The sequence below is a fragment of the Trachemys scripta genome, chromosome 20, assembly GCF_013100865.1.
Source record: "Trachemys scripta elegans isolate TJP31775 chromosome 20, CAS_Tse_1.0, whole genome shotgun sequence".
Taxonomy (NCBI): Eukaryota; Metazoa; Chordata; order Testudines; family Emydidae; genus Trachemys; species Trachemys scripta.
The window spans coordinates 1,005,958-1,020,428 of record NC_048317.1 but is presented as its reverse complement, the minus strand read 5'-3'; the positions used below and the strand labels follow the sequence as shown (position 1 = coordinate 1,020,428).

The 14,471-nt window shown below is 43.9% G+C and overlaps 1 protein-coding gene across 2 annotated transcripts in view; it reads right to left on the bottom strand.

Moving 5' to 3' along the window:
• Window positions 1–14,171, bottom strand: part of MTF1 (metal regulatory transcription factor 1) — a 30,762-nt gene extending 16,591 nt beyond the window's left edge. For both annotated transcript variants that reach the window (XM_034754003.1, XM_034754005.1), the window contains exons 1-4: window positions 14,088–14,171; window positions 12,228–12,692; window positions 867–1,105; window positions 250–381 (exon numbers count right to left, since the gene is read on the bottom strand). In XM_034754003.1, the coding sequence (XP_034609894.1) occupies window positions 250–381; window positions 867–1,105; window positions 12,228–12,641 (785 nt within the window). In that variant the 5' untranslated portion in view covers window positions 12,642–12,692; window positions 14,088–14,171. The remainder of the gene's footprint in view (window positions 1–249; window positions 382–866; window positions 1,106–12,227; window positions 12,693–14,087) is intronic.
• Window positions 14,172–14,471: the final 300 nt, after the last annotated feature.

Sequence of the window (14,471 nt, the reverse complement as noted above, 5' to 3'; positions counted from 1 at the left end):
TAATTTGGTGCAAGCAACTGCAACGCCGTCCTCTTCTCGCCAACCGAAAAAGCGGCAGTACAGATATGCTCGTGTATCTAGCTTCCCTCACTGGACTAAAAGTGAAAATATTTCATGCAGTTTGTCTCTAGATCCTTACAACAAGCCTCCTCTTTGTAGTCACTCCACTGATTCGCACAGACTGTCAGTTACCAAACTCACTTGCCATTCTCCCCACAGAAGAGGGGAAACTGCCCTCTAGCGACTTACCTAAATGGCTTTTCTCCTGTGTGTGTTCGAATGTGCTTCCTCAGATCGCTGAGTGTTGTGAAGTATTTACTGCAGCCTTCGCTTTCACAGTTAAACGTTTTTCCTGTGTGAAGCCTCTGATGCGCTTTCAACCTGCAAAGCATTCCAGAGAAATCCCTCTTACCACATGCAGCACAGCAAGACTAATGAGCCATATAACAAGGACCACAAGACAGGTTCAAAGGCTTAACAAATTCTGTTTGTTCATTAAATTTATCAATATCAGTGTTTATAAAGCGACAGAGTCCTGTGGCACCTGATAGACTAAGACTGTTTATAAAGGAGTGCAGTACGAAAGCGCTAGGTGTTTGAACAATGCTGAGCACAAAGGGGACCACACAACTACTTCTACTGCAACACAAATAATTAATGATAATGTCACAAATGCTGCTCTCCCAGTTCTTGGTTTTGATGGAAGAGGATCTTTAGGTGGATTTGAGATTCTATAGCAGGATTGGGTCTGGAGCTGGGAGAAGGATCCACTCCCAAAAACTGCAGCCAGGGTGCTCAAACAAGAACTGAATTTGATATGAAAAACAATGGTAACCATCTGCCATGCAAGACAACAGAGCTCTTACCTGTACAGTGTATTGAATGCCTTTTCGCAGCCCTGCACATCACACTCAAACGGCTTTTCCTTAGTGTGCACTCGGACATGAATTTTGAGACTATAGGAGGTAAGGAAGGCCTTGCCACAACCTTGTTGATTGCAGACAAATGTGTATTCCCCACGATGTGTCTTCTGATGAGTGCGCAGATTCCCAGCAGTGCTGTAGGTGCGAGGGCAGCCCTCAAAGGTGCACTGGTATCTCTTAACCTATGAGAAAAATGCTGTAGAGTTTAAGTCTACAAAACGTACAGTTCAGCTGAAACAAATCTCTAGCACTTCTGGGATCTAATCCACAGCATGGGCTCTGATAGGGTTCGTTGCCTCGTGTGAATAGCTAGGCCTTTGCTCTAATTAAAGACAATAAGCTGGCTTCTGATCCCAGAATGATACCTATGTATTTTTTTTAATTAACAGATGAAGTATCAAATTACTTTGCCCTCCTATTGTGTTATGGGGAAAAATTCAGGCAAATCTACAGAAACAGAAGTTTTCAGAGTTTAACTAGTATAGGAACATGAGTCTAGTGGGATAATAAATCAAAGTGAAGGTCTAAGTCCCCATATGCATTCCAAATTAATAAACTTAGCCTTTAGCAACGGGCATTCGACTGCGCTGGTATGTTTAGAGGAAGTGGCAGACAGATACATACTTTTCTAACCTGATCCACCAAAGTGCTGAACCCCCTTAACTTCCACAGACCTGCACAGTGTGAAGTATAGTTGCTCAGCATTTCACAGGACTACGAGTCTAATGATATATTGCTCTATGCTCTCTCTCTTTCTCGCTCATTTTTAATTAAAAAAAAAAAAAAAAGAGTGTCTGAATTTAAATTCAAAATATTCAGCTGTTGACCAAGATAATTGAATAGTTTCAAACACACATTAACAAGTCCATAAAGAGCAGCCCTGCAATCCGTACAAATTCCAAAGGCACACCAACTTCCCCCAATAAGGAATACAAGACCAGGCCCTAGAGGCATAACTCTGCACTGTGCTGCTCCAATACACTGACAGCGAGTAGAGGATCTCTTTCAAATTATTGTGGATTATAGATTGCTTTGTTCCCTCTAGTCTGCATTTTTTTTTTAACATATCAATATAATTTATACCAGCAACACAGTAAAATTGGGGCATTTTCTTTGCATATATATAATGTAATGATACTGCCCAAAGACACCACACTAACTGGGAATATCAGCTCAACAAAGCAACAAAGCAAAGGTTTGCAGAGATATAACTGGAAAGAAACTCATGCCAATACAAAAGCTTTTAATTCTTACCACGCAGATTGTTTTGTGAACCAAAGTGAGATTATAAACATGGAGCTTTAAGGCGCTAGGCAAGTAACCCAGAATTCCCAACCAGCTGCTTGGATCACCTGACTCATGTCGGACTAGATTTGATAGAAATTCTGCCAAGCTTCGGCACCAAACAGGGAGAGGGTGCATTAGAGGCTTACATAGTATGGAAGTCAGAATGTTTCATTGAATTGGACTCTCGCTCCACATGGCATAAATCATCAATTTGCTATGCTAGACTGGATTTCTCTTCAATGGTAATTATTAGATGGATAGCTTTAATTTGAATTCAATGGCTGAGAACTCCCATCAGTCGCAAAATGAGTCCAGAGCCCCAGTGAGGAGTGGGTGACTGGCAAGTGGAAATATAGAGGTTTAGAAACATTTATAAAGAGAGAGCAAAGCCAGAAGGAAGAACTTGCTGCTTTTTCTTTGAAGATTAGTTTAATCACTGGATATAGGAAGGGAAGGACACAAGCCAGAAACCTCCTTATATTTCCCAGAGTGCTACTTTTCCTAAAGCACCCAGTACTATTGCTATGAGAAGAGGCTTTGGGGTAATTTCCAAATACAAGGTACCGAACTGTGCAATGAAATTTGGAGACTGGCTGAACCAGTACAGCCACACCACTTATAGCTCCCTGTCCACACTGGGGAGAAACCAATACAGATTTCGCCAATTCAGTTGGATTCATGTAGATTCCAGGTATCACAACCAGCACATGTAGAACACTTAGGATGGCTGTTATGGGTGGACACAAGGACTGTATGTGCATTGCAAACTCATGGTCTCCTAACAAATTTTTGAAAGCCTTTTCTCTTAGGCCAGACAGCATGGCCTGAGACCACGCTAGCTGCTTCCTTTCCCTAAAATCCTGGGAAAGACAAGAGAAAAACTTTAATCCTCTCAGTGATTCATCACTCCTCCCTACCCCTTTTCTTTACTAGAGTAGATAAATGCAAGAATATTTGAGAATCAGCATTCTTCAGTGTCACTGGGGTTTAAGAAGGAAGGAGAAGGGAGCAGGGACAGATTTCTGAGTATGTTATCAGGCGGTAAATGTATTTTGGTGCTGCTTAAAATGATGCAAGATGACAAACACTGGAAGTTAGGTGAATGTGACATACAGCACAATATCAGCACCAAGAATACTTCACCAATAGCACATCTGGTCAAGAACCTACTGAAAGCCCCTTGTAGTTCTGCCAGGAATGGAAGCATCTGGTTAATGCTTTGCATTGTATTTGGTATAAATTGAATGAGCAGTGAGTCTTCAGTACAGTAGGTAGGGGCTCTTTTCTGTAAAAGCCCTTTTGCTAGTCTGTAGTTGGAGATGAGCTTGACATTCTCATGTAATGTTTATGGTACCTCCCTCTGCCCTTTTAAAAACATCACTTTGATGTGTTAAAAATCTTTATCATCAGAAAAGGAAGTAGATTTGAAGCAGATTCATACACAAGCAGAATTAGGGCATACACTCCCTCCCCTCCACCTTTCAGAACGTCTATATACAATATTAGGAACAATCAGAGAGACAAAATTAAAATTAGTCTCTGCTTAAAAAAGATTCTGTCAATGGTGCCCCTTATGCAAAGGGGGCAATAGAGTTAGGAAAGAGCTTGTTACACGCAGTGTGTTGATTTTCTGGAAATTGTATTAGTTGTTTTAAACAGAAGTTTGGGGTGGGGTTTTCAAAAACATGCAGCACTGGCCTAACTCTGCTCCCACTGAATCAGGGAGAGTCTTATTACTGCATGCAATGAGAGCATTTAGGCCATTGCTGAGAAACTTTGAAAATCCCAATTGGATTTTAGAAGCTGGATTTTCCTACAGACTCCAGCATTAGATTCAGAAACATTCAGAACCTCTCTCTACTACAGCTATTAAACAGATCTATTTCTTTGACAGTTTGAGAACTAAACATATCGTCCCCAAACTGTTCTTTGAACCAGACCTGTATTTTGCCAAACAAAATGGTCCCTCCGTGTGCTGCATGGATGTATGGAAAGCAGGATGGAAAGGCGTGAGATTTTATGTAATAATATTTACTAATATTGTTAAAGAAAAGACAAGACTCTAGCCCAGGGATCGGCAACCTTTGGCATGCAGTCCCCCCGGGTAAGCACCTTGGGAGGCCGGGCTGTTTACCTGCTGTGTCCGCAGGTTCGGCTGATCGCGGCTCCCACTGTCCGCGGTTCGTTGTTCTCAGCCAATGGGGGCGGCGGGAAGTGGCGGCTGGCACATCCCTCGGCCTGTGCCACTTCCCACAGCCCCCATTGGCCTGGAGCTGCGAACCGTGCCCAGTGGGAGCCACGATCAGCCAAACCTGCAGCAGGTAAACAAACTGGCCCAGCCCGCCAGGGTGCTTACCCTGGCGGGCCACGTGCCAAAGGTTGCCAATCCCTGGGCTAGCCACTAAGCCTACCATATTCAAAAGTGACCACAGATTTTGCAAGCATCAGGTTTCAATTGTCCTGCAAGAGATACACGAGGACTGATTTTTCAGAGACAGAGTGCCCAGAATGCCTATGGAGATCACTGGGAGCTGTAGGTGTTCAGCACCTCTAAAATATCATGGGTGTCTCAAGCTGGGCACCTAAAAAATGACACATCCACCCATTAAAACTAGGGGCCACGTTTGAAAGTGTTCTTGGTTTCCCTCCTTTCAGAGGGCTCTGCCAGCTGGATAATTCAGCACCCAGGGACCTGCAGCGCTGAGCCTTACAAACATGGCCACTCTGACCCTTGGTTTCCATTAAGGGCATTTAGGCACAAGCTCAAGACCTGCCTGTTTGAAAGGTCACCTATGGAAAGCGAGACACTTGGGTGATGACAGCAAAGCCAACATTCACTATGGACACAGGGCCTATTGAACCATAGGCACCAGCCAACTCAAAGCCTCCACTGGGGCAGCGCAATCCCACACCACTCCCAATGAGAGTGTGTACAGAGCACACATTTTGGCCCTATGCTAGTGCTACATGGGGCCAGCTCAGCAGTGAGGCCCCTTTCACTAGAAATGAAGAGGAGGATTTGAAGGGCAACATTAAAAAACCCCACAAGACATTTCCCCCCCCCCCCCCCCAAAATTACATCCCCACCTTTGGATCTCCCAGGTGCCTGTATTTTAGCTTGTCCATCTTTGGGGGCAGCGAATGTTTTCCCTTTTATACACTGCACAGCTCTTTGCCAGTACAAGGATTATTAAGTGCCAATGCAAAAGCAAAAGGCCAGCTGACATCTCTCCCCTGCCAGGTATTGGTGACCTGCCTCCTATGAATACAAGCTACAGGGGAGAGGCTGGCACTACGGACACATGTAAGTGAAGGCAGAGGCCCGGGGCCTTTTTAAGCCTGTTTACAGCAAGCAACATGCAGAAGATTTGATGGCAGTAAAGTGGGGCACAGTTTGCACTAAACCCCTTGGTGTTATAATAATTGTGTTTGGGATTAGGAACACGTTTTGTTGGTTGGTATTTAATTCCTTTTCTCCTGTTTTTATTTATATATACATATAAATTACAGTTGTCACAATTCTCATTCATTCCAGAGTCTCTTGTTGATACAATAGTAGCATTTTACACTAGGGAGGAAAGAAAGAATTATACATTTAATTTCACCTTCCTTTGAAGAGCTGATAGATCCTGGTCATTACAGTATCTTAAAGCAAATTACATATACAAGAGCTTCATGCACACCAACAAATAAAAATATGCTATAATACAGAAGCTAGCTGCCAGGGGAAGAGTAATCACGTAAGTAGGAAAGTAACTGATTTTTTTGTTTTCCACGGTGACCAACATGGGGTTTGAATCCTGTCTCCTTAGTGCTAGGATGTGATTGTAATAATTTAAGCTGCTTTGTGAAAAGGAGGTAAGTTTTTCTAGCATTCTATTAAATTCCCACAAAGACTCATCTTCATATTGGATTAATGGGGGACTGGAGAACTTCAGTCTAAAAACAGGCCTTAATTTACATCTGTACCTACAGCACAAGATTTATTTTTGTGCCTTTAGAACCATATTCATTTCTAATTGTCTAGACCCCACTGCCAGCTTGAGAACACAAGTGACAGTGATTCTGAAGTGCTGCTATGGTCCAGAGAGGGAGTTAGGGAAGCTTAGTGAATCTCCCAACTAAAATGAAGGCTGTAGGAAAAGCGAAATTCTGTGCATAGAAGTTTCAATTAAAAATTGGAATGGGGGTCACTTATATAGTATCTGGAGTTCAAATGTATTTTAATGTTGGGCAAATTTACTGTGGAAGCAAGCTACACAGGGAGAGGCTGTCCTAACCCTTTCGTATTAAAGGAATAGAGTAACATCGGTTAAGGTTAGAGAAGGATTAGTAAGGCTTTTGACACAGTCCCGCATGACATTCTCATAAGCAAACTAGGAAAATGTGGTCTACAGGAGATTACCATAAGGTGGGTGCACAACAGGTTGAAAGACTCTACTCAAAGAGTACTTATCAGTGGTTCACTGTCATAGTGGGAGGGTGTATGTAATGGTCAGTCCTAGGTCCAGGACAATTCAATAGAGTGGAGAGTAAAAGATGACACCAAGCCTGGAGAACTTCTAAACACTCTGAAGGACAGGATTAGAATTCAAACTGATCTTGACATACTGGAGAATTGATCCAAACTCAGCAAGATTAAATTCAATAAAGACAAGGCAAAGTACTTAAATGGGGAATAACTGGCTAGGTGGTCATACTGTTGCAGAGGATCTGGAGTTACAGTGGACAACAAACTGAATATGAGTCAACACTATAATGCAGCTGCAAATAAGGCGTATAGGGTGTCATATGTAAGACGACATTGTCCCACTTTAGTTGGCAGTAGTGAGGCCGGTGTCTAATTCTGGGCACCACACTTTAAGAATGTGGACAAACTGGAGAGAATCCAGAGGACAGCAACAAAAATGATCAAAGGTTTAGAAAACCTGACCTGTGAGGAAAGGTTTAAAAAAAAACTGGGCATGTTTAAGTCTTGAGAAAAGACAGTTGAGGAGGGACCTGATAACAGGCTTCAAATCTGTTAAGGGCTGTTATAAAGAGGACAATGATCAATTGTTCTTCATGTCCACTAAAGGTCCGACAAGTAGTAATGGTCAATCTGCCGCAAGGGAGATTTAGGTTAGATATTTAAAAAAGTTTTCTCCCTATAAGGGTAGCTAAGGTCTGGAATAGCTTCCAACAGAGGTCGTGGACTCCTCACCATTAGAAGTTTTTAAGAATAGGCTGGACAAACACCAGTCAGAGATGGTCTAGATTTACTTGGTTCTGCCTCAACGCAGGGGACAGGATTTGATGACTTCGACGTCTCTCCTAGTCCTATATTTCTATAGTTCTATGAACACCTGCTTTTCAAAGTCCATGAGCCCTGAATGCCATGCTAAACTATACAAGTGGTACCAAAGTGTGAAAACGAGACAGACCTTTTAGAAAAACACAACGAGGAATCCGGTGGCACCTTAAAGACTAACAGATTTATTTGAGCATAAGCTTTCGTGGGTAAAAAAACCCACTTCTGGTTTTTTTAACCCACGAAAGCTTATGCCCAAATAAATCTGTTAGTCTTCAAGGTGCCACCGGACTCCTCGTTGTTTTTGTGGATACAAACCTTTTAGGAATCACACGCATTAAATCAAAGGAGGACGGGCAGTTACCAACTGCTGGTAGCACAATAACTCTAGAGTCTAGGGAAAGGGGTGGTTAGGAAAAGCACCACACACTGAAGAATTCTGAATAGCATGGAAATATTTAACTACAAAAAGCAGCAGGGGAGGGTGGGTCATGGAAGGAGAGAGAGAGATTGCATAGACAGAAGTGAAAGAATCAAAAGCATGCATTGCCACAGTAAGAAAAGCAGCCTTGGCATTTACAACAGGAGGGCAACGGATAGCTCTTTGGTGTCACACAGCAGCCATTATGGGGTTGGAGGAGACCTACGGCCTTCAACTCTCAGCACCACAGACTAAACCTCTCCCTTTTTCAACTACTTCTCCCTAGCAGCGGAGACCATTCTGCAAGCCCTCACCACCTCCAATCTAACGTGCTTTACAAAGACATGCCCTTGCCTGCAGCAACTGCTCATGGAAAAGGAAGAGTAAAATAGTCCACGATTCTATACCCCCGTCATTGGCGGTTTTTAAGAACAGTTTAGACAAACACCTGTCAGTGAATGTCTAGGTACACCCAGGGCTGTCTCAGCACAAGGAAAGGACAATATGACCTCTCAAGGTCTCTGCCAGCCCTACATTTCTATAATTCTATGAATTTTAGCTGTCCTTCATGCAGCTGAAAACAAGGAGGAGCCAGCACCATGCCCACAGACCATCTGAGAATTGCTGCACAGGGTTTTCTAGAACAGATTCATTCTAAGACATTACTTCTGCTTATTTAACTGGATACTGTCTACTCACAGGAGCCTACAGGGATTACTCACTCAGTTCTGTAGAAGGCCACAAGCAGAAACATGTACTGGAGGGCCTCTTATGAGTGGGTACAAACATCTGCAAAGGAATGTCAGTGGGGTAACTGGATGGAAAGGGGAAACACTATCAGCCAGATATGGAGGTTTATTTCTTATTCCTTGGTCTAGTACAGGACAGCATAGAGACAGAGAAAAGGTAAAGAAAACACTGGACATGTTTAAAATGAAAAGTATCCCAGGCCTAGATAACAGTCATGCACCAGCTTTCAGGAAAGTGAGGACAGAATTTTGCAAAGTTTTAGCATTTTTAAAATGCTTCTCCATGACAAGATAAAGAACTGGAAAATCTAGCATCCATGGGAGAGGAGAATCATTGTGCAGAGAAGGCAATAGCAATTTTGTATTAGTTAAAACTAGGATGACCAGACAGCAAGTGTGAAAAATCGGGATGGGGTGGGGGGTAATAGCAGCCTATATAAGAAAGAGACCCCAAAATCGGGACTGTCCCTATAAAATTGGGACATCTGGTCACCCTAGTTAAAACACACCATACAGCATGATTTTGTAACAGCAAGACAGCTGATGCAAGGTATCTTTGCTGAGCTTTGCAGAAAGGTTACACATCTGCTCGGCAATTAAAAAAATTGATCTTACAGTTGTGTTATAGGTTGAGACAAAGCATCAGAAAGGTCTGGCATGTAAAGTAGACTGGTGGATTAAAAACAGACACAGGGTAGGAAAGTGAATTTTATTAGCCTGAAAAAGATACATTATCTTTCCTAACAGGACTACCAGCTTTAGTACCACTCATTACCACTAATATACATCAGCACTAAAATAAATTGGATCCCTGGTAAAGCAGTTTGTCCTGAAGTTAGGGTGCAAACTGCTGCATCAAAAACCTCCACATGCAGGAGAATCATCTTTACATTAACTACTGCAATACATGAAAGTGTTTTACATACTTGTGAACTATGCAAGATTGTGGGCACTACCAGAAGCTATTAACAATCGCTTGGTCCATGGCTGCATATATAAGTAGCGAGACAAGGAGCTATACAATCATACTCAAAGCAATACACATCTTTTAGTACAGAGGGCGTCTGCTTACTGTAGATAAAAGGTCTGTGCAGAGGGGACCAAACATCTAAAATAAAGCTGTCATGCAGAGTATAGAGCAGGAAAAGATGGAGTTTACCAGAAAAAGGCTTGATGCCATCAGCACAAATGAAACATGGCACTAGGACACAGCCACAGATGGCAGAACACAAACGCAAAGCAATATCAGTTCTGTAGAAGGCAATAGCAATAGCTATGTTGTGTATTCTCTTTGCAAAGAAAGGATAGCAGAACCTTGGAGGGTAACCAGAAGGAGCCTAAATTTTACACATACATATGAGATGGGGCTAAGAGGAAGTTAAGTTTATCTTTATTGGTGAAGAAAACTTGATGGCATATGGGATGGAACATTGTCCAACTAGCTAAATTGTTCAGACTGCTGAGTAATTCAGAACCCAGGGAGCACAAATTACAAGATTAAACTGAGTTCAGGGTGAACTAGTACCAGTGAATAGGAAGCTTATGAAACTAAGATGGAAGATGATGTAAGTACTAGCTATTCTCATGGGGAAAGTAGTACTAAAGGTAGAACGAGATGTAACAAAATAGAATTAAAGGTGATCTCCAAACTAAAGAAATTGGGGCTAAGCCCTTTTACTACTTTGTGAATGTTCATAAAGGGTTTCTATTTTGCTTCTATCTCAAATATAAGCAACATCAAGTCATCTTCCCTATTTCGTAAGGGCCAGAAAACTAGTGTGATAGCTATTTCAGATCTTAATTGATGGTGCAAGGGTGTTTAGTCTTTAAAGTTCTTTCCTCCCAACTAGTTGTCAAGTGTTTAAATTAAGCAGACATAAGACCACATTTCCCCAGGATTCACTTTTACTGTACCCTACTACTAGTTCTCTAGTCATCTTGACTCCTCTACAAAGAGTGAAGTAGTCATTGCCTGAATTTACAGTGTATAACAAAGCACAAAAGACAATTACAAAAAATCTTCCAAGCCTTTTAAACACCTCAAAGTAATAGAGGACAATCCCATTTTTTACACATTTGGAGAAGGAGCCACACTGAGTTAGCTCACACACAAAACACTATTCTCAGACACTGGAAGTGGCAAGTTGAGTGTCCTATAAAAGACAAAGGAAAACTGTAGCATGACATGAAAATAAATTTTAGCAATAAAGCAGTGGTGAGGAAGGCAAGGTGCAGCAGCCAGTAACACTACTGAAAATTGGAAAAGGAAATATCCCATTTGAGTCCTAGGCTAACAGATTTGCTGGGTGAGACCTTCCAGTCCAGAAATTCCATCTCTTACCTGAAAGTAACTGCTGCTGCTATTGAACCACTTTCACTTTGCCAAGTGAACGCCAATCAAGGTCCCCTGCTAAACTAAATTATTCAGGCTTTCAAACTCAGATTCCATTCTAACTAAGGCCCAATTCTGCAACCCTTACTCACAGAGAGTATCTGTTACACAAGTAGTTCCATTGGCTTTAATGGAAATACTCATGTAAGTCCTTATTCATCATGAGCAAGGACTACAGAACTAGCCCAAAGTCTGAAATGCTGACAGATTATATTAATACTAGTCAACTAAAGACACCACACACAATTCACTATTTTTGGAGAAATTTTTTTTAACCAAGTCTGTTCGAACCCACTTTGCTTTCAACACAACAAAAATTCACTATGAAAATCGTGTTCTATTGCTAGAACCACCCATTTCACATGAGTAAGCTGGTTCAAAATGTCACGTTTTAATCAAGTACAATTGTGACTTCCTAAAACTTTACTTGCTGCTGCTGCTTATTACAATACCTCAGTAATAATGCTATAACTAAGGTTATGTCAAGCTTCTGTTTCAAATCAGTGTGGGTGATGAAGGTTTAATATTTTAGAAATTTCAAATCACAATCGGCTGGAATTTGACACTTAATTGGGATGCAGAAGTTTTCCTAAGCCAAACTTGGTACACCCCAGGCTAAGAAAGTTTATATCCATTTTAAAGGCTTAGTTTTGGCAATATTTTTAAGAGTTGTGAAAGACTAATCAAGCTATTTAGAAAGAAAGACCACTAAAGCACATGCACTATCATCATGGTCCTTATTTTCTAGTCACCTTTTATTACTATATTTAGTGGTTACTGCACTGTCATGAAACATGCTGGGGTTCTCTTCAGACAGTAGCAGTTATATAATAAAGCATATGGTCTACGTAGTGAGAGCAGGAGAGACTGTGAATCAGGACTGACACATTACGTTCTTGACTCTGGCTGCTGACTCACTGTGTGATCCTGGGCAACTTATGTACTTACCTACACAACCATAGAGCTACTGTGAAGCTAAGTCTAATGGTTGAGATTTTCAAAACAGTTATGTGGAGTTAGTCATATGTTTTCCTTTAGTGTGCAGCTAAATTCTCAGTACCACTTGGGGGAAAAAAAATCAACAATATCTGCAAAGCGCTTTGAGATCATCAGATGAACAGCTCTCAAGATGGGCAAAGTTCTACGATTATAGTTGGTCACTTACTTCTTTACGCTTGGTTTCTGGGCATTCAGATTGCAAAGTGAGAGTAGCTCCTTCGATATTTCTTGGCATGGGAGTTGAACCAGGATTTATAGTCAAATGAATCTGATCTGGAGAAATAATATGTTGCACATAACCCTGGGACATTCCTTCATGATCTGCTATTAAATGAAATCCTTCTTCATGACCCTCTGGTAAAAAAGGCAAGTGATCTCCACATTGTCCTTCATCCTCATCATCTTCTAATGTCCCATGGTCTTGTTCAATTAGAACAGTTGTCCTGTCATAAATTGTCCCAGATGATGAAGGAACCAGACCATTTTTGTCCACAAACCTCATCATTTTATCATCTTGGGTCAGTTCATCTTCTTCCACTTCATAGTAATGAATGCTGCCATCAGGACTATTTTCCCCCATGGTTTAATAGAATTCAGTGCAGGATCATGAAATTAAAATGTAACAACTCATCTGTAACAAGATTAGTACAAGAATAAGAATATCAATATTTAGATAAGGACTTCACCTAAATCCCTCAAAGGTGTGAACTTCAACAAGTTTATATTTCCTGTCCCCATTAACTTACTTCCAGAAACCTTGACTTGCTTTCAGAAAACCAAGACAAATAGTGCAGTTAAGTTTTTATTCAATTCATATAGGAAAATACTTTCAAAAGTGCTCCAAATCTTCTAAATTATTAATATATATATCGTATGAAACCTGAAAAGGGCCTATAGTTCTCTTTTAGAGAAAGAAGAAACATCCCTCCACAGAGATTGGGCCTCTTGTACCTAAGTCTACTAAAAGCCACATGCAAATTACTGTATATTGTCGGAGAGCTGCCTTGAAATTATGAAACAAGCAAGAATCTCTTTGGGGCAGGACTGTCTTTTTATTGTGTTTAAACAGTGCATAGCACAGCAGGACCCCATTTCCTGACTGGGGTCTCTAGGTGCAACTACAAGAGAAACAGTTTCAGCTCTTTACAACATAAAGTGCCAGGGTGAATGGGTTATAGTATGACACTATAACAGGATTGTTTCTGTGCAAAAGTCTCCCAGATTTTATAAAAACAAGCCGAGAGCAAACATGCCCAGGGCAGTAGACCACATTACTCTTCCACAGACATCTCTTGCTTGTTGCCTAGGGCTGCACTCGCTGAAACTGCATGAGCTTTGCTAACATGTTTGAACCTCAGGGCCGGGCTGGAGACAAATGACTACTGGACATGATACGTCACCAACCACAGGCCCTGAAAAACCACCCCCAGGAGCCAAGCGTCAGAGCGAAGCAGGGAACAGCGTGCACCTATCACCGGCCCTCCAGCGCTGAGCCAGGTGGGCACGGGGCTGCTCTTGACATGACAGAAAAGCTCGGGCTGGAGCCGGGCCCCTGTGCTCGGCGCTGCACACTCACCCCGCCCCCGCCGCTGTCCCGGGCTGGAGCCGGGCCCCTGTGCTCGGCGCTGCACACTCACCCAGCCCCCGCCCCCGTCCCGGGCTGAGGCCAGGCCCCCGTGCTCGGCGCTGTCCCGGGCTGAGGCCAGGCCCCCGCGCTCGGCGCTGCACACGCACCCCGCCCCCGTCCCGGGCTGAGGCCAGGCCCCCGCGCTCGGCGCTGTCCCGGGCTGAGGCGAGGCCAGGCCCCCGCCCCCACCTTAGCCCCAGGCCGGGCCGCCCAGCGCGGCACCCGGGCGGCAGGCTGACCCCGAGCGGGCTGACAGCGCGGGCCGGGCCGGAGCCAGAGGCCCAGATCCAGGGGCCCGGAGCGACGCCACAGCCCCGCCCGGGGAGCGGCCGCGCTCACTGGGCCCCGGGCCGCCCCCGCCCCGGACGCAGCCCCCGGCTGGGCGCGCCCCGCTCTCACCAAGCGCCCGGTAACAGCGGCAGCGGCAACCTCCCAGCGGCACCATGATTACCCAACGCATCATTTCCGCTTCCGGCCCTGGCGCAGCACGCCGAGACCCGCCCCCGCGGGGAGGGACTAGGGGCGGGGCCTCAGGCTGAGGCTTCCTGAACGAGGAGGCGTGGCCAGGAGAGGGGGCGGGGCTTCATGTCAGGGGGCGGGGCCAGCAGGGGTGCAGTGGGGTGGCCCAGGTGGGGAGCAGGCTGAGGGCTGGGCAGCAGCCACCCCACTGCCCAGGCAGTGCGGCCAGGCCAGGCCGGCCATAGAACAGACGGGGCCAGGCCAGGCCGGCCATAAAACAGACGGGGGCCAGGCCAGGCCGGCCATAGAACAGACGGGGGCGGG